The sequence below is a fragment of the Bombyx mandarina genome, chromosome 05 (genome assembly GCF_030267445.1).
Source record: "Bombyx mandarina strain Sakado chromosome 05, ASM3026744v2".
In the NCBI taxonomy this organism is placed as follows: Eukaryota; Metazoa; Arthropoda; class Insecta; order Lepidoptera; family Bombycidae; genus Bombyx; species Bombyx mandarina.
In genome coordinates this window covers 3,307,824-3,327,552 of record NC_143212.1, presented here as the reverse complement: position 1 = coordinate 3,327,552, position 19,729 = coordinate 3,307,824, and the positions used below count along the sequence as shown (strand labels likewise).

Sequence of the window (19,729 nt, the reverse complement as noted above, 5' to 3'; positions counted from 1 at the left end):
TGGAAATACCACAACAAACGGTAAGTTGCAATATTCTTATTTTAAATACAATATTTCGACAAAATAAAAAATTTATATTTTTTCCTTTCTTTTTGGGGAAAATTGGGACGTTTGTAGGGTAATTTGGAACGAGACTGGAAAAATTAGGGACGAGAAAACACAAAATTGGAACGCCAAAAGACAAAATAGGGATGGCTTGTTAGGGTTGTCACTGATATCTTATAATAGATTTTTTAGCCTATACTATCACTTAATTGCGTGATGTAAAGAAGGTTAATGTGTTTATCAGTTAGTTTATGTAAGTATTATAGGTAAAAGAAAAGTATATATATAATTACTTTTTTTTGCGACATTTACCTTGTAATATCTGCCCGGTCGTATGTTCTTTATAGCAATAAAAAAAATTAAAAGTTAAAAGAACTCAAACGAATCAAAACTTTTGTTATTTCATAATCTATTCACGCGTCGAATCATGATTTTGTTAACATTCACAACGAACACACACAAATAAAAACAGGCCTCAGATTTTAAATGTAACATTAATAAAAAATCCGAGATATCCAATTATGAGTGAGTGAATTAATTGAGTTTAGTTATTTAGCTTAGAAAGAATTTCTTTTATTTTTGTTATTATTGGCAGTAATCAGATAAAGCTGTTTTTTTATCTTATTCACCTGATATCTTACTCTTGCTCAAAGATCATTTTGAAAATGTTGATTAAATAAAATTGTATTAATGCATTTCCAGTCCTTTTGTTTTCTATTTTTTATTCTATTTTATGATTTTGTTTCAGAGTTGTGATTTTTAAGGAAATTAAATAATAATTTTCTAAAATACAACTTGCACATACTTTTTTTGATCATTGTATTGTTGATTATCATTCACGTCACATCGCTTCGGAATAGAAACCAGCTTAATTTACACTATGTTGTGTATTGTGCTTAAATTATGGATTGTATTCATCATTTCGGTCCATATAAATAATTATATGGCACCTACCTATATATCGCAGTACTGCGAGTTGACAACCCTTACAAATATCCCAATTTAACCCTTAACCGTGTCAATTTACCCCGGACGCTGGGTAAATTGGGACGGCCATTATTTTACCGATTATTTCTTTAAAATGAATAATTAAAATAATGTAACGGTTTTTATCACCTAGGTACGTTCAAGACTCAACTTATTTCTTTGGTTGATCAGTGACTATTTAATTGGAACTATTTTAAAATTCAATCTGAAGGTCGATTTTGTCCCTATTTACCCCATTGTACGGTATATATATAAATATAAAAGAGTACCTGTATTGTATGATACCCTTGCCTTTCCATTTGGAAAAATAAAACTACTTTGTACTGTAATTTAAGGTTATAATGTGTATCAAAACTTTCAAAACTAATTTGTAAATTGGTACCTACTTTAAAACGTGTGAAATGCCTGATGTTGAAACAGAGAGAGTACCCGAGAATGGTACAGATTGTGAAATCAACCATAAAAATATAGACAGAACATCTAAATTTGATAACAAACTATTAAAACAGAAAACACGAAAACGAGGTATAATATTTTTGTCGACGATTCCCCCTTACATGAACGTTGCCAAAATACGTGAAATATTCAGTCAGTTCGGAGAAGTTGGTCGAATTTATCTTCAGCCGACTGGAAGTAAGTATTTTAAATGTGTTTATTATTCTCGAGGCTCGGGACAGGAGCCAGGGTACGATACTGACGCTGCTGGATTTCTCACGGGCTTTTGATACAATTAACACTGCCTTACTCTTAGCAAAATTAACTCACTACGGGTTCTCTGATAATGCTGTGGAATGGTTTAGCAGTTATATGTCGAGTAGAACGCAATTTGTACAAATACGGAAAGAAGATGGAACTAAACTAACCTCTACTTCTAAGCCGATTACTAGAGGCGTTCCCCAAGGTTCTGTCCTGGGACCATTGTTGTTTATTTTGTACAGTGCAGATATCGTTCAGTGTTTCAAGAATTGTAAATATCATGTTTATGCTGACGATGTACAATTATACCATTCTTTTGATGTTGGAGATACCCCTTCTGCTGTCAGTTTTATCAATGAGGATCTGCAGAGGATTGTCTCTTGGTCTGAACAGAATTCCTTAGTACTGAACCCCTCTAAGTCTAAATACATGATACTAGGCAGTAAATCTCAGATAGCAAAGATTTTATCACTCGATCCTAAGGTGACTGTTTCTGGTAAGGAAATTGATCGGGTGGAGTTAGCATGCAGTTTGGGTTTGACAATTGATCCCGAATTGCGATTCGAGGCCCATATTACAAAGAACTTAACAGCTTGTTTTTACAGACTGAAGATTCTGTACTCGTTTAGACAGTACGTCAGTGTACCCATTAGGAAGTTGCTTATCGATAGTCTAGTTTTGTCGAAATTAAATTACTGTGATACTGTTTATGGTCCCTGTTTACTCTCGAGAACTGAAAAATTAATACAACGCATTCAAAATGCCTGTGCCAGGTATTGCTTTGACATTCCCGTGAGAGGACACATAACGCCCTATTTAAATGATCACAATATATTGAAAATGGCAGCTAGAAGAAGGTTGCACTTAGCAGTCTTACTATTTGGAGTGATTTCGACACATGAACCTAGGTACTTGTATGAGAAGTTGGATTGGAGAAGTACTCAGTACAGGTATGGCTCACGAGCTACTGTTAAGCCACTGTTGACGCCCAAATACAGAACAGCTGCTTTTCGGGGAGCGTTTAAATACGCAGCTACGCATTGCTGGAATGATCTCCCTCCACCTATTCGTCACATTGTAACAAAGCATGGCTTTATTAATCGTTTAAAAACATTTCTTTTGGACTCACAAAAACTAATCTAATTTATAGTATTTATAGTAACTAATTTAATCCTAGCTTGTGAAAACTTCCTTTTATTAAATTTTTATTTATTTTTATATTATTTTTTTTTAAGCTGCCCACAGCTTGTTATTACTGTGTGCTTATTATGTTTTGTATTCGGGTTCACCATTTAATTTGATTTTTGTTTTGTTTTTTTTTCTTAAATTTTTGGTTTTGTTTTCGGTTTCACCATTTAATTTGATTTTTATTTTGTTTTTTCTTAAATTTTTATAATTTATTAATTTATATCACATTCTGAGTATGTACACGCGTACGGAGTCTTCATTCCCGCAAAGAACCAAAGGGAAACGGGGGTGACTGAAAATCAGCGCTGTTCAATTTATCAACCTTGAACAGCAATAGCTGAGCCACCTCCTTTTGCCTTTTTCTCTTTTTTTTTGCTTTTCTTTTTTTGTATTTCATTTTATGATGTGAAAGGCAATAAATGATCTTTATTATTTATTATTATTATTATTATTTATTGTATCTAAGATATTTTAGGAAATAAATGACCTGTGACAAGGCTTGCTAAATTTTCTCTCTACCACGCGCGGTAGTATAAGTCCTTATGAGTAATATTCAATAACGAGTAAGAAAAAATTGAGTAAAATTGTAGAACGAAGAATCGTCATTTCCACCAACTTCAGCAGTGTTGCCAAGTAGTTTAGACATCAGAACCTTTTAAAATCATAATAGATATCTTTCTTTACAGTAATTAATCGTCAGTTTACTGAGCTTAATATTACTGACGGTGTAGCTTAATGTAACTGAACATAATAAGGTATTATTATCTCTGTGTCTGGTCGGTTAAATATAATCACAAAAGTCTTTCCTTCTTTCACTCTCAATTCACTAATGTTAGTGGTTGCCATGATCAAAAGTATGTGTGTTATGACTTGACTTACATATATGTAAAATTTTTTTGAAGAAAGCTTATATTGACACTGTTCTTACTGTCTTTAGCAACCTAAAAAACCAAGACAATTTATTTTATCTACATTGCTAAACTCACAAATGTTTAAATTATTTCAGAACCAGGTGAAAAACGCAAAAGAGTTCCTAATCAATTCTCAGAAGGGTGGGTTGAGTTTGAAAAAAAGAAGATTGCAAAGCAAGTCGCAGTGAAATTAAACAATACAAAAATTGGCACAAGAAAGAAATCCCGCTACTATGACATGATTTGGAACATTAAATATATCCCTAGATTTAAATGGATTCATCTCAGTGAAAGATTAGCATACGAGAGGGCTGCAATGAAACAGAGGCTGAGGGCTGAAATTGCACAGGCAAAGAAGGAAGCACACTATTTACAGAGTAATGTAGAAAAAAGTAAAAAACTAAAAAAGAAGAAAAGCATGGAAAATAATTTAACTTCTAATTAAAGTTCTAAAATCTATATATTTTATTTTACTGATCCACTTTAAAGTACAAGGACATCAGCAATGTCAAGAATATCACGGAGTCACCACCTGGTTTAGCAGCACATATGCAGCCTACAAAGCAACAATTATGATGCCCATGACTGCTTGTTTGAATGTATCAGGAGAGCTAAATTTGTATAAATCATTAATAATTGAACATATTTTTCTGAGCACTGTCCACAAAAAAGTACTTTTATTTCTTTTGTATTTTTCAGTATGAACAGCAGGGATTTTACTATACGTGGTGATTTGGAAGTTACTTCTTTCGCTTTGTTTTTTTTAACTTTATTTGGATAGACTAGAGAACAAGCTTATTACAACGCACTTGGTGTTAAGTAGCAACCTACTGGAGTTATAATTTGAAGGTTGCCATTTTATTTTGACATTCGAGAAAGCACATTGATTATGGGAATTGGCTTATATGGTTTCGACCATGTTTTTCATTGACATGTAGCGATGTTTTATGAGTAATCTCCTTTACTGTCTAAGCAACAAAAGAAAGATTACAATATTCGAAAAGAAAACCCATATGTTTATTTCTGTCCTAAATTAACTCTTCCACTTATAATCTCTTCAACACGCATTCTTTCTTTAGGAGTCAAAGGGTCCGTTGTCAGTTTCTGCATGTATCTGCGTGGGGGTATCACATGTGACAGTATACCCTGGGAAAATTCCCGATGAACTCTAACACCATCTAGGGCGTTGGCCTGTAATTTCTCGAAGCTGTGTAGTTCTTTCATAAACTGCTTGCGTTGTGCAACTTTAGCCCAATGGTAGCGATGGCGGCAAACCACGCGACTGTTAAAAACATTATATCTTTGTATGAAATTCTGAATGTATAACTGTTTAAGTTTAAGTAAAAGATTAAGAGTAACAGATTCTGAATTCATTAGGTACTCACTACGCCAATCCTAATTTTGTGTATGATGGGTATATGCTGACATCCGATCTTGCTAATTCTGGGAAGCCTGGGTATAGCGGAACACGTCTTTTAATTTCGTCTGGATTATTCATTTTACAATTTATTTGTGTTTTTAACAGTTTTTTGTCAAAACATACTTATTTAATAGTGACTACTGTAAGCTACTATCAAAAATAAAATGATCGATACTTTTATATTTACGACTGTCAAAGATTCAATGCAGTTGTAGTTATTACTATAAAATAACAAGAGTAGCAGTGAGTAGCTATGGTAACTAAAACAGTTACTGCATCTCTTGTACCAACATTCATTTTCTGTGTTCAGTAGGTATGTCAAGCACGAAAATCTATCGAATTCATGATCTAAATGTATCGAGTCCTCTATACAAAAACGGATTATTACATAGTACTCGATAGACAGCCTTCGAGATTTACGTTTTTTTTATTGCTTAGGTGTGTGGACGAGCTCACAGCCCACTTGGTGTTAAGTGGTTACCGGAGCCCATAGACATCTACAACGTAAATGCGCCACCCACCTTGAGATATAAGTTCTAAGGTCTCAGTATATGTAGTTACAACGGCTGCCTCACCCTTCAAACCGAAACGTGTTACTGCTTCACGGCAGAAATAGGCAAGGTGGTGGTACCTACCCGCGCGGTCTCAAAAGAGGTCCTACCATCAGTAAAAAAATTTCGCGCTTTCGATTAACAGTACCTATAAGTTTCGAGTTTCGAGAGCGTGACGATTCGATTGACGAAAGTAAGTAAATTCATTCGTGCTGCACAATTTTTTTTACGGACGATAGGGGCACTGTTTAAATCCTATACATTTTTTCTCGATAGCGATACGAATATTTTTCGATACCTACTCATTCGTGCTCAATCTCTGATCAATCAAAAATATATGAGAAACAGAATAATACAGTAAAAAGTATGTACTGTATGTGTGCAGCAAATTTTAAGAAATTTGCTTAATATAATGCAAATCTGTACAAGTTTCAAAAAACGTTCTGACTAGCGGAATATCGAGTAAAAACGTTCCGCTGGAAGGCCTGCTGGACGATCGTCGAAGCGGCCGGTCTTTTAGAACATTTTTAATTTTTTTATTTTATTTTTTTATTGCCCTTGTAGGCAGACGAGCATACGGCCCACTTGATGGTGAGTGGTTACCGTCGCCCATCGACTTCAGCAATGCCAGGGACAGAGCCAAGCCGCTGCCTACCGACAACATGACGAGTTGTAGTCATGAACCCATCACCTTCCAGCTCGTGCAGATGTTGACCGGACATCAGGCTCAGCCAGGAGGGGTGGGATTTGCTAACAGCTACCCGACCGCCTCCAAAGGAGACCTAACAACTCAAGCGTAACTGCTTCGCGAATGAATCTACTACCGGATCAGAATCGCCGTCCGCTGAGAAGATCCGGCGAGAAAGTCAGCGGGCTAATGTTTAGGTTAGGTTGCAGGTGTGCCGAGTTCGACGAGTAGTACGGTACTGGAGGATCGCCAGCTGATCAGTGACCGACAGTACGGTTTCCGTCACGGTCGTTCAGCTGGCGATCTTCTTGTATACCTTACTCACAAGTGGGCTGAAGCCTTGGAGAGCAAGGGTGAGGCTCTTGCTGTGAGCCTTGATATCGCGAAGGCCTTCGACAGGGTCTGGCATAGGGCACTTCTGTCGAAGCTACCATCTTACGGAATCCCCGAGGGTCTCTGCAAGTGGATCGCTAGCTTTTTGGATGGACGGAGCATCACGGTCGTTGTAGACGGTGACTGTTCTGATACCATGACCATTAACGCTGGTGTTCCACAAGGTTCGGTGCTCTCCCCCACGCTTTTCATCCTGTAGGTATATCAATGACATGCTGTCTATTGATGGCATGCATTGCTATGCGGATGACGGCACGGGGGATGCGCGATATATCGGCCATCAGAGTCTCTCCCGGAGCGTGGTGCAAGAGAGACGATCAAAACTTGTGTCTGAAGTGGAGAACTCTCTGGGGCGAGTCTCCAAATGGGGTGAATTGAACTTGGTTCAATTCAACCTGTTAAAGACACAAGTTTGCGCGTTCACTGCGAAGAAGGACCCCTTTGTCATGGCGCCGCAATTCCAAGGAGTATCCCTGCAACCTTCCGAGAGTTATTTTATCGTTTTCTTTGTTTTTTCCACCTTATCCCACTAGGTGGGGTCGGCACAGCTAATTTTTCTCTTCCATGCTCTTCTATCAGCCGTTATCCCAACACTCACTCCTCTCTCTCTTATATCGTCATTCATACACTCCATCCATGTCTTCTTCGGTCATACATTTCCGTACATATCTTAGTCACATGCATCAGAGAGACGATCAAAACTTGTGTCTGAAGTGGAGAACTCTCTGGGGCGAGTCTCCGAATGGGGTGAATTGAACTTGGTTCAATTCAACCCGATAAAGACACAAGTTTGCTGCGAAGAAGGACCCCTTTGTCATGGCGCCGCAATTCCAAGGAGTATCCCTGCAAGCTTCCGGGAGTATCGGGATACTTGGGGTCGACATTTCGAGCGATGTCCAGTTTCGGAGTCATTTGGAAGGCAAAGCCAAGTTGGCGTCCAAACTGCTGGGAGTCCTCAACAGAGCGAAGCGGTACTTCACGCCTGGACAAAGGCTTTTGCTTTATAAAGCACAAGTCCGGCCTCGCGTGAAGTGCTGCTCCCATCTCTGGGCCGGGGCTCCCAAATACCAGCTTCTTCCATTTGACTCCATACAGAGGAGGGCCGTTCGGATTGTCGATAATCCCGGTCTCACGGATCGTTTCGAACCTCTGGGTCTGCGGAGGGACTTCGGTTCCCTCTGTATTTTGTACCGTATGTTCCATGGGGAGTGCTCTGAGGAATTGTTCGAGATGATACCGGCATCTCGTTCTTGCCATCGCACCGCCCGCCACCGGAGTAGAGTTCATCCATACTACCTGGAGCCACTGCGGTCATCGACAGTGCGTTTCCAGAGGTCTTTTTTGCCACGTACCATCCGGCTATGGAATGAGCTCCCCTCCACGGTGTTTCCCGAGCGCTATGACATGTCCTTCTTCAAACGAGGCTTGTGGAGAGTATTAAGCGGTAGGCAGCGGCTTGGCTCGGCCCCTGGAATTGCTGAAGTCCATGGGCGACGGTAACCACTCACCATCAGGTGGGCCGTATGCTCGTCTGCCAACAAGGGCAATAAAAAAAAAAACCTAAGGCCTTGTATGAGTACTCTGCTTGCACCTTGAAACAAAGCAGTGGGGACGTAGTCTCGCGCTCTCAGATCCAGGTTGGTTCTGAGTCAGTGGGATATCCCGAGGATAGAATGCCGGAATTCGGAGAGCCCATCGATCGACAGATCCGACAGTCGTTTTGTTTGTTTTTATTATTTTTTTATTGCTTAGATGGATGGACGAGCTCACAGCCCACCCGGTGTTAAGTGGTTACTGGAGCCCGTAGACATCTACAACGTAAATGCACCACCCACCTCGAGATATAAGTTCTAAGGTCTCAGTATAGTTACAACGGCTACCCCACCCTTCGAACCGAAACGCACTACTGCTTCACGGCGGAAATAGGCGGGGTGGTGGTACCTACCCGTGCGGACTCACAAGAGGTCCTACCGCGAGAGTGATTACGCAAATTATAATTCTGTTGAGGTCTGTCTTGAAAAAGCTTGGTTCGACTTCGACATATTTTTTCTCGTCATTCCCAGCACGTGAATGGAACTCCAAATATCCTCGTAGACCAAACTCATGTACTACAATAAAAATAAAAAAAAATCGGGTCGTATTTTCGGATTATTAATTTACATATTTACGGCATGGGCGATGAACCATGTTTCATAAAAACAAAATGCTGGTACGTTGTGAAAATTGTTAGGAAAATAAACAACGGAAAAATAGTATATATTATTATGTAGTTCCGTGCTAGCTGTCTTCTGTTACAATCTCATTATTGATCTTTTTAAAACATCTATGTACTATACCACAATTTTTTATTTTGAAACTTGATCTTTTGACTAGTTACTTAAATGGTTAGCATTGGTATGGTATTAAACAAACTACCTATTTAAGATTCGTAATTACTCTTATAAATTATAATATTAATAAAGAATTTACCAACAGAAATATAATAAAAAAACCCAAATGAGAAATCATTAACATTTTATTTAATACAGCAATAATAATTATTAAATCTACATCTCGTGGGCCGTGTCATCGTTACTTTTAACAGTTTATTTTATGTAATACACGGGCTTGGAATAATTTATCTTTATGGAAATAAATCAAGAAGCTGTGATAGCGGCCACCCTGCTTCGGCATACGCACTCATTGAACTGATTCACTAACACTGAACAAAGGAGAGACTTGTCCGCATTTGTACTGTAACACTGAAGTACCTGAAATATGATATAATTAAAAAAATTTATTAACATAAATGAGTAGGAGGAAGTACAGTATGGTGGATTCGTTCATGGTAGATATATCTCTATATCTACTAACATAACTTGCAGTATTTGTCAGTAACCGTTTGTAGCATACCATCAAAACTACATTTTTATGTATAGGCTCTGGTAACCTTTTACCCGCTGTGGATAGTGAAACTATTGCCAAACATTTACCATCTTTATTAATATACTTAACCATACCACCCTTAATGCCTCAATTAACCCTTAAATGCCTTAAACCTCAATACACATGAAACCAGAACAGAAATTGCATAATATAACTAATTAAGCTATATTTATAATTCACATATGGGATATTTAGAGCAGGGTCAGAGAAAGATTTTTATAAGGATATTACTAAATGAGTTTCATCTACAACGACAGTTTCTTATTCGGCATTGTTAATGAGCCTAACATACAAAAATAGACCCTATAACCTGTAAGTGGCAGTTGCCAATTGCAGTACATTGATATAATACTCAGATAATGCAGCTACACATTTTGACAGAACCTGCAGGAAGCGATAGGATGGTGCTATTCTACTTCAATAACTAACTTACTATTTAATTACAAACCCTCTAGGTCACTGTGTGTGCTGGGGATTAAATTATTAAATCAAAATTTATCTTTTATTAATATTTGCAATTTGCATTTATTATTTTAAAGATAACGAAGACAAAAAAGAAAAGAAAGAAAAAAAACATATTGCTACTACATATCCCTCCCATACAGTAGTAATATGTTGTTTTCTTCTTCACAACCCAATGCTAAAATGTTTCCTGCCAAAACATTTAAAGGGCTTTATAATATTCAAAGTAAAGGAGGCAGTGAACAGGTTAGGAAATGCACCAAAATGTTTTTAGTTGCTCTGAACCTGTTTAATACCTAGCTTTTTCTTTGTACATACGCTGGTAGCCTTAGAGGGCTATGCCAGCATAACCGAGCGAGTAGGTACTCTCACAGGGCTCAAACCTGTGGATGTTGCTAACATTAGCCCTAGCAAGAGCAGTACTTCACAGAGCAGCTAGCTAACTGGTAAAGTAAGCAATACACTTATTTTACTAGCTTTTTGATTTTCAGTTCTGTGGTAAGTCTAAAGTCATAGCCTATGAAAATAAAACAGGACCACTTTTGGAGTTATACTGAATCTTGGTGAGGTCAAACCTGTCTTAAGAAGTAATGTAACTAATCTATCTTTAATATGTCTAACCCAAGTTGATCTTCTTATACATATTTGTCTAATGATAATATTGTTGTCTAACTTCCTCACTAGTTTGTTCCAGATTAAAGTTTTCAAAACAAGATATTATTAAACATGTAACAACAATACCTTTTCTTTTTCTTCTTGGCACGGAGGCAGTTTATTCACATTTTTATCATTATTTATGAAATTAAATAGCTCATTTGTCTCTTTCAGTGTTTTCTGATATTCTAATTCCATGCCACTATTGATTTTTTCATGTACTCTTTTTAAGTTTTCAATGCGACGAGTCCAGTATGCTTCTTCAGCAGCATGCTCCTGTTGTTTCCGCTGATCGTAGTATGGAGGTGGAGGAAGATACTGTGGAACTGGTTTTGGTTGTTCTGCTTGCTAGAAAATATTGTAAGGCCATTACACCAAGTATTGTTTCTAAGCATTGGGAACATTTCTACCCAGTACTAGTGTTTAGGATTTTTTATTTATGTGATGATAAATTCATTTATTCATGTTTTTGTTGATACTGTTTATGTTATGTTTTTGGTAATAGTATCTATTTCTTAAGGTAGATAGAAGCAGCTGAGTTGTTAGCGTCTCTATTTAACACTAGTGGTTATTTTTTAATAAAAAAGATGATGTCAATAATACCATGGTAAGTGGTTATTGAAAACCATGTTAACCTAGTTTCGTATTGATTTATAGTGAACTGGCAAACATTTTATGAAGTTTGATTTAAATGAATATCAATTTAATTAATTTTTCAGACAAACTTTGTTTTATTTATTTTATCTAGATGTGACATTGATCTAAATTATGTAATTCAATAATATATTTACTTTCGCGTTTAGTTGAGCCTGTATTCGGTCTATGGCTTCTTGAGACACTTGAATAGCATTTTCATTATCCACGCTAAGCTTCCGCGCACTTTGCGAACTCCCCATATTTAAAAATAAGTAAAATTTCTAAATTTTTGTCGGCAAATTACGTCAAATGACCATTTTTGACAAATAAGAATGAAATTGTCATTTGTCAATATTAAATTGTCAATTTTTGAGTCTGTACATCAATTGTCTTGGCTTTTGCAACTGACATTCTCGGTAGTAATACCAAGCTGGAACAAATATGGTAGTCTATGGTCGGATGTAAAGTGTAAAATTAGTTTTGCTATTATACAACAGAGGGCGTGTTTTTATCAAACCAAATCATCGATCTATAGATTCAAAAATTTTAAAACAAAACTTTCCGTTTCAGTAATTTCTAACTAATCTATGAGAGTAGCGAAAAAAAGCCACTGCGCTAGAAATAAGAGAGATATAGAAAATGCTGTACCTATTTTTTTTTTATTGAGGGATTACTGGTGGCCCAGAGGCCTTTCCAGTTTCACAAGGTGGGCGAGCAAAGGCTCAACCAGGAGGGGACCTTTTTAGTACAAAACGACCACCTCCTAGTTAATAACATAATGGTATAAATTAATAGGAGACTTTTCTTATAAATTGAAATTAAGCTGCGGCAAGGCTTGTTGTTGGTTCCCACGACGGGCGCACCTAAGGCGTTAATTTTATTACAGAGTTATTATAAATACATCTAAAGCATTGGACGCGGCCGCGTGAAGCCAAATGTCGCTTGATGTTCCCCGGTTATGGTCAAAGAGATCTCATTGAACTTAAGATTTTCTAAAAAATATACAATTTATAATGGAATCGAATTTTGTATTTGGTTGCGATCGTATTTTTATGCGAGAATGGAGACAGAAGTGCTTACAACTCGTGTTAAGGGGCTACTGGGGCTCAAATATAGCAGTACCTAAGTACAGGAGTGTCCAATACCAAAAGAGTGGGTATCTTAGTGGGAATACTTAAGACATATATTAACTGAATAATCTATGCTTAAGACTAGGTCAAAGTTTTAACTGTAGTAACATTTATATAGTGTTCATTCATGACTTTTGCGACAGATGTAGGTAGGAGGGTTGTGCCGACCCGTTGACACGGGCTGACTTAGAACAACAAGTAATACAGAAGTCAGAATTTGTACCTTTTTTTTATTCTGATTAAATCTATTCTGTCTATTCTATTATATTTCTATTCTACCGCATTCTGCATGTTTGTAAATATAATTTAAAAGTAGTTTTAAAAAAAAGGCAGGACTTTGAATATTTTTGTTGTAAGATATTTGAAATCGTTCGTAAAGTACAGACAGGGTCGCGAGTCAATCGTTTTATTTCATCTCGTCTTGAAGGCGGGAAAGTTGGCGGATGATAGCGGCGAGCCGGCCCGACCGGTTCTCCGACTATTGTGGTCAGTTTTTATGCTCCGAGCCCCGCCGCTTCGATCCGTAGTAACGAGGCTAAGGGATTGCCAAAAGTGAACCGAATTCTTTATTTAATATTTAACACGTTATTGACACAGCGGAATGCATGCCACATACAACTATACGTACTTAGTTCTTGGCTCCAAATAAAGTAAAGATTGTTAAGGGGTATTCAAGATAGGCAGCTTGACGCTACGAAGCAGTCATGCGACATGGTTCGAAAGACAAAGTTCGAGCTTGTGTATAACATAATTGGAAAATCGATTGTATGTCTCAAAGTCGATGGCGGTATTCAGGTAGTGATGTCAACACAGTGCAGAATTAAGCAGAGCAATGGTACCCGGTTTTGCGGGCTCGTACCACGTGCTACCATCAAGAAATGTCCCGTATAATACTCAAATACCGTTGCTGCTCAAATTCCGGTTGATTCCGTGGTCGTTTTTTACGATACCTACCGGAAGAGATGGTGGCTGACACCATACTATCGTTCTAGGTCAACATAACACAGCTATGGCTATTTTTCCAATCAAACCCGAACGTGTTTTTACTTTAGGGCAAAAATCTTGTACAAGATAATGGATATCAGAGTGAGCAGTAGGCGCTGTTATGAATGCTGTTGAAATTTATCACTAATTAAATAAAGTATTATTCAATATAATCTATGGTACATTATAAAGGAAATATCAACCTAAAGTAGTACCAAAACACCGAAGGAATCTAGACCTAAATAATTTAAAAATCTTTTTTGTTTGTTTTTTATTGCCCTTGTAGGCAGTTGAGCATGCGACCCACCTGATGGTGAGTGGTGACCGTCCCATACCCATGGACTTCAGCAATGCCAGGGTCAGAGCCAGGCCGCTGCTTACGGCTTAATATTCTCCACAAGCCTCGTTTGAAGAAGGACATATCATATACTGAACATTTTTCAAACCAAAAACTATAGTTTAGATTTATGCGATGCTTCCATCATTTTCGATTATAAGTTTTATGAATACCATTAAATAAATTATAAAAGTTATTGATTGCGTTCTTGCCGTGTCTATATAGTGATTCACAACACAATTTAAACTTGAATTATACAATATAATATCTGTATTATGAGTTGAACTGACAATAATAACAATCGATTTTCTACCTGCTCGCTTTGCCGTTGTCAGTGGTCGAATCTCCTCACCCTGTGCTCCTAAAGAATTCACGAAGATTTTTCTTAACTACAAACAGAAAATTGAATATTGGAGCCTCAGTTTAAGGTCTAAATTCCCGTGATAATGATTTTGTTGAATTTTTATTTGTACAAAAATCACCAGTCATCGAAATCTCGGAAGGGTCTTCAGACAGGTGCTGCTTGCTCTGTGTTATAAAAAAGGTACAAAAAACAAAAAAGAATCCTGACCGAATCCGTGGTAATTAATGGATTAATTTTTTTAAACGAGATGCGTAAACCTTCTTATAAACGTTGAAATTCTAACCGTCCGCGAGAGAAGGCTCATTATAATTTTGATTTTAGTTTTTATGTTTATGAATTTCGTAATTGAATGTATAGGCGAATTTGTCTCGTTGTTAATAAATCAAATTATCCGTTCTACTTGGAACGGTCTCAAGCGAGGGCTTTTTCTGTGGCGTGAGCGTCGGAAACTTATCCACGGCTGAATAACTTTAACTTTAGCAAAGATTTTTACTGGTGGTAGGACCTCTTGTGAGCCCGCGCGGATAGGTACCACCACCCTGCCTATTTCTGCCGTGAAGCAGTAATGCGTTTCGGTTTGAAGGGTGGAGCAGCCGTTGTAGATGTCTATGGGCTCCAGTAACCACTTAACACCAGGTGGGCTGTGAGCTCGTCCATCCATCTAAGCAATAAAAAAAAGATACTGAATCAAATCTGCACCAGGGATGAAAATATTAAAGTCATTTATTTCTATATAACGGCACAACTAAAACAATCAAACAACGAACTTTGCATTTAATTTAGTAAGGAAATTTAGTAAGAACGAGTATATAAAAGCAAAAAGCTCAAAACAGACAAACATTTTAATAATTTCGAAGGTTGAAAGTCCGCTTAGTTTAAGCGACATTTAGCTTAATTTGCGTCATTTATCTTTATAATTAAAGGTCCGCTTTATTTGGTATTGTGTATCAACAGTTCGATGTTTTTAATTGAATTTCAATTTTTATTTTTAAATTTTTTTATTGCTTAGACGAGTGGATCCGTACCCGGTGGACCCTGGAGCCCATGGACATCTACAACATAAATGCGCCACCCACCTTGAGATATAAGTTCTAAGGTCTCTAAATATGTATTTTTTTCCTATATTAAAAATGGCGAATTAACTATGTGATTACGAAGATAAACTTGAACCCAGCGGGATTCCGTTTCCCATCTCATCTAGGCATCTGTATAAAGCACAGTCGAATATTTTATTTCTACACAAAAATATTAAAGTTGTTAAAGTAATTTTGCACGCTTGTCAGCCACATCCTGTACGCATCAAATGTACGCAAATAAATACATACAAGATGTACATACTTACATACTTTTTGTCGGTACATAAAGTTCTGGCGTATTAAGAAGCTAGTATTTATTCCACGACCGACTTTCGGAATGAAATAAATGATCTTTAGGAGTATACAGCACGAAATCATTATTCATTTAAATGTAGCATACAAATGCTAAAACGAGCCGAGGAATGTTTGGTGTATGATAAATATTTTAATCATAAACTTAGATTGTATCGTTTTGGAACATTACGTTTTAGCTTGCGACCGTAAGCTATGCGTATTGTTTATAATAGGCAAGTTTGTCACGTCACAATACGAGAATGAACGATAACAAATCCGAAGCTAACTTTTTGTGAAGATGTAGATAAGATTCATACTGGTGGTAGGACCTCTTGTGAGTCCGCGCGGGTGGGTACCACCGCCCTGCCTATTTCTGCCGTGAAGCAGTAATGCGTTTCGGTTTGAAGGGTGGGGCAGCCGTTGTAACTATACTTGAGACTTTAGAACTTATATCTCAAGGTGGGTGGCGCATTTACGTTGTGGATGTCTATGGGCTCCAGTAACCACTTGACATCAAGTGGGGTGTGAGCTCGTCCACCCATCTAAGCAATAAAAAGAAAAAGATAATCTATATAAAATTACTTACCATCATTTCTTGTCTTAAGGTATTAAGCCTGTTATGATACATCTATTGTGTTTATATTTAATTCCTAGTCTTAAGATGTGTTCTTAGCTTGCACGAGGTATCGTCATTCAGCATGTTTAACGAAGACACGTAGGCAATTTTTTTTTTTATGGTTTAGTTTGTGGACGAGCTCACAGTCCACCTGGAGTTAAGTGGTTACTGGAGCCCAAAAACATCTACAACGTAAATGCCGCCAACCACCTTGAGATATGAGTTCTAAGGTCTCATTATAGTCACAACGGCTGCCCCACCCTTCAAACCGAAACGCATTATTGCTTCACGCCAGAAATAACCAGGGTGGTGGTACCTACCCGTGCGAATTCACAAGAGGTCCTACCACCAGTAAAAAAACCAGCAAATAGACACGCCTGTCTTACTCTTCTTTGAAATAAAATATATTACAATTAAAATTATGATTTCAAACTCATTTCGCAAGGCATGTGAGATACGCTTTCTTAATATGAGTGATGTTTCACAAAAAAATCACGAGTATAATATGAATAAGGTAGTGATTTGTGGCCGCGAGCAGTACGTATTCTAGGACATAATTAATTGATGATAAACGTTCTTTTAGATGGTCGCCTGTGGGCCCGAGATGTACCGAGATACGTTCTAATAAATATCTTGTAATATATGTCTCGCTGTCTCGACTTCTACCTTAAGATTTGTAGTTCACGGTACAGATTCATCTAGACTATTATGATTGCATAAAATTTTATATATTCTTTTTGTTCCTTCTTACGAATTGTAGATGACGCATCAAAATTTATTAATTTTAGTATTCCTATCTCGTGAAGCGCTTTTTTGAACGATTGATTGTAGATATTTTCAAACTTTATTCTTCGTGCTTATTACTTGATATAGTTCTTCGATATTACATTCATCGATAGTCACTATCGGAGACAACCAATTTTGTAAGCAACACGAGAAATTCTAAAAACTCTCGAAGCTTGATTTCAAATGAAAATTTTGTGAAATAAAATATAGCTTCAAACGATTTATACAAGTTGATTATCAAGTATCCGTGACTCAATTTTAATGTGAAGTTTCAATAAATATTTAGAGCATTTAGCATAATATGTCTCTTGTTAGATTTATATGCGAGTCCAACTAATACCCGCGACTTTTACGTGGTTTTGAAGTACGCGTATTTCATTATATTGAAGTTACTTAAAACATTGAACATAATTATTTTTTAGCCCACTGAGTTTCTCGCCGGATCTTCTCAGTGGGTCGCGTTTCCGATACGGTGGTAGATTCTGCAAAGCACTACTCTTGCTAAGGTCAGTGTTAGCAACACTCCGGTTTGAGCCCCGTGAGCTCACCTACACACGTTAGGGTGAAGCTGAAATAGCCTCTCAAGGCTATCAGCATAGGTAGAATTTTTTTTGTTGTTTTAAATGATTAAAAAAATTATAACGCTATGTTAAAAATACACTTCGCATTAGTCTTGCCTTTGTGTCAGTAATTTCCTAATTGTTAGCGTAGTCGTCTAGTTTGTTATTCTCGTTACGATATCACGGCTAAGCCGATGCTAAGAGGCTATCAAATTCATGGAGTCTAACGGCAATGCCACCACTTCTTCGAAGCTTTTAGGGAGACTTACATGGCTACGTTCATCATGTATTGTCTGATATGCAAATTGTCATATTCGCCATTGTACTTTAAAATTTTTATTTTTATTTTTTATTGTCAGGAGGATATCGCCGGACTTCTGCCCTCCACTGGGTTGTACTTTGACTTAATCTTTGATGAACACGGTGGCCACGACTTCACAATAAAACGTTTATCTCATTAAAAATGCTCAGATAAGTTTGTATTGTATTCGGTGAAAACATACTGAATCGTTCTTTGAAGATATTTAGTTATTACACAGCATATTTCTGTGCAATTCTCATGCACTTCGGTTTTAACAGTAGCCATTGTACAACCGATTTCGTGTCTCAAGTTTGATTCGTTCACGTTGTGAGGTCGATGACCACCAAAAACCACTCTAGAACAGGTAAAACGAATCTTTGACCTGCTCTCCACAAAAGCAATAAAAATATAGGTATTTCGCTTATTGCTCAGTCTGGATTCCATAAGATTACAGATGATCCACCATGCGTTAATCAAATAATTTGTAATTGAAGCCGACTCCGGTGCGTCATAATCTCCCGTCATAATGCTTTAATGTGCGGTTGGATTGGCGGCGGCTGTGGTCGCGGGAACATCGTGTACCGAAAATTGAGGTATGCGAAGTGATTCCTTTAGTAGGGTGAGAATAAGATTTCATGAAACCCGTTCCAGTATTGTTGCGTATATATGCGTATTTTAAATTGAAGCCATCGCGGAAAAAACTGGCACGTCCATTATGGACGCAATTTTATTTAGTGTTGTTATTAATCTATATTTAGTAATTATTATTATTTCAATGCTATAAATGTGAAAGTGTGTTTGACCTTCATATTTTATTCTATCTATTCGTTAGTAGTATAAGCCGTTATTCCAGCTTCGCTGTGACTAGTAGGTGAGATCATGGGACTCAACCTGTGAGAATATGTTAACACTGGCGCTAGCAAGAGCAGTACTTCGTAAAGAGAGAGAGAGAGAGAGAGAGAGAGAGAGAGAGAGAGTATTCTTTATTGTACATAAAATAAATGAACAATGCGAAACATTAAGTACAAAAAAGTGCACTTGACTTCAATTGACGATCAGCATTGACGAAGACGGTGACCGGTGCTTGAAGAGCCTAAAAGCATCGAGAACGATTCCGGAGGATCCGAGAAGACATGTGTCAGATGACGGAGGTTTTGCGTTGCCCCATCGCACGTCGGAACGAAACAGCGAATTGAATTTTTTTTAAAGTTATAGAGTTAAGTGAGGAGAGTAACATGGTCTATGTTTTATTCCGAACAGTTATCTCATTCCTACGGAAAACTGTTTTATTGTCTTTAAAAAATCACGTGACACTTTAGAAAAAATAATTGACACTTTTCGTTGACCACGATGCGATACCGCCGGTAACAGTTAGTATCTTGTTTGTCCAATTACATAAATATATTGCTGTATTATTTTGATTAAAAAAAGCATTTCAACTGAACTTTCTAAGCTTTCTCTAAGTACATCCTACCACAGGAAAATATCTTTTTCAATTTGGTTTCAAATGGTCAGTTTTGAAAAATCTCAATCGAATAGAGAACCTCCTTCTTAATTTGAGGCCGATGAAAGACCTAGTACTGACTGGTTGGTAATGTTTTTGCCGCACATTTATATTTAGTACTTTGACTCAATGTCTCAAGCGGCATCAAAGTAGTCATGTCCCCGGGCTCCAGTAACAAAACATGGACTGTGAACTCGCCGGCTAACCTAAGCCAATTAAAA

At 37.3% G+C, this 19,729-nt stretch overlaps 3 protein-coding genes across 3 annotated transcripts; 1 reads left to right on the top strand and 2 right to left on the bottom strand.

Annotated features, from left to right (window-relative positions):
* Positions 1–1,433: 1,433 nt before the first annotated feature.
* Positions 1,434–4,286, top strand: LOC114244038 (uncharacterized). The gene is made up of 2 exons (XM_028175735.2): positions 1,434–1,665; positions 3,923–4,286. Exons 1-2 carry the CDS (start codon positions 1,434–1,436, stop codon positions 4,270–4,272), a joined length of 582 nt encoding a protein of 193 aa, XP_028031536.2. The 3' UTR covers positions 4,273–4,286.
* Positions 4,287–4,820: 534 nt separating this feature from the next.
* On the bottom strand, positions 4,821–5,623 carry LOC114244086 (uncharacterized). Its single transcript, XM_028175804.2, has 2 exons — positions 5,213–5,623; positions 4,821–5,109 (listed from the first exon to the last, which is right to left on the bottom strand). Exons 1-2 carry the CDS (start codon positions 5,323–5,325, stop codon positions 4,845–4,847), a joined length of 378 nt encoding a protein of 125 aa, XP_028031605.2. The 5' UTR covers positions 5,326–5,623; the 3' UTR covers positions 4,821–4,844.
* A 3,753-nt stretch (positions 5,624–9,376) lies between these two features.
* LOC114244041 (Coiled-coil-helix-coiled-coil-helix domain containing 3) lies at positions 9,377–11,905 on the bottom strand. Its single transcript, XM_028175738.2, has 3 exons — positions 11,712–11,905; positions 11,008–11,268; positions 9,377–9,629 (listed from the first exon to the last, which is right to left on the bottom strand). The coding sequence occupies exons 1-3, from the start codon at positions 11,814–11,816 to the stop codon at positions 9,516–9,518; spliced, it is 480 nt and encodes a 159-aa protein (XP_028031539.1). The 5' UTR covers positions 11,817–11,905; the 3' UTR covers positions 9,377–9,515.
* Between the last annotated feature and the right edge of the window lie 7,824 nt (positions 11,906–19,729).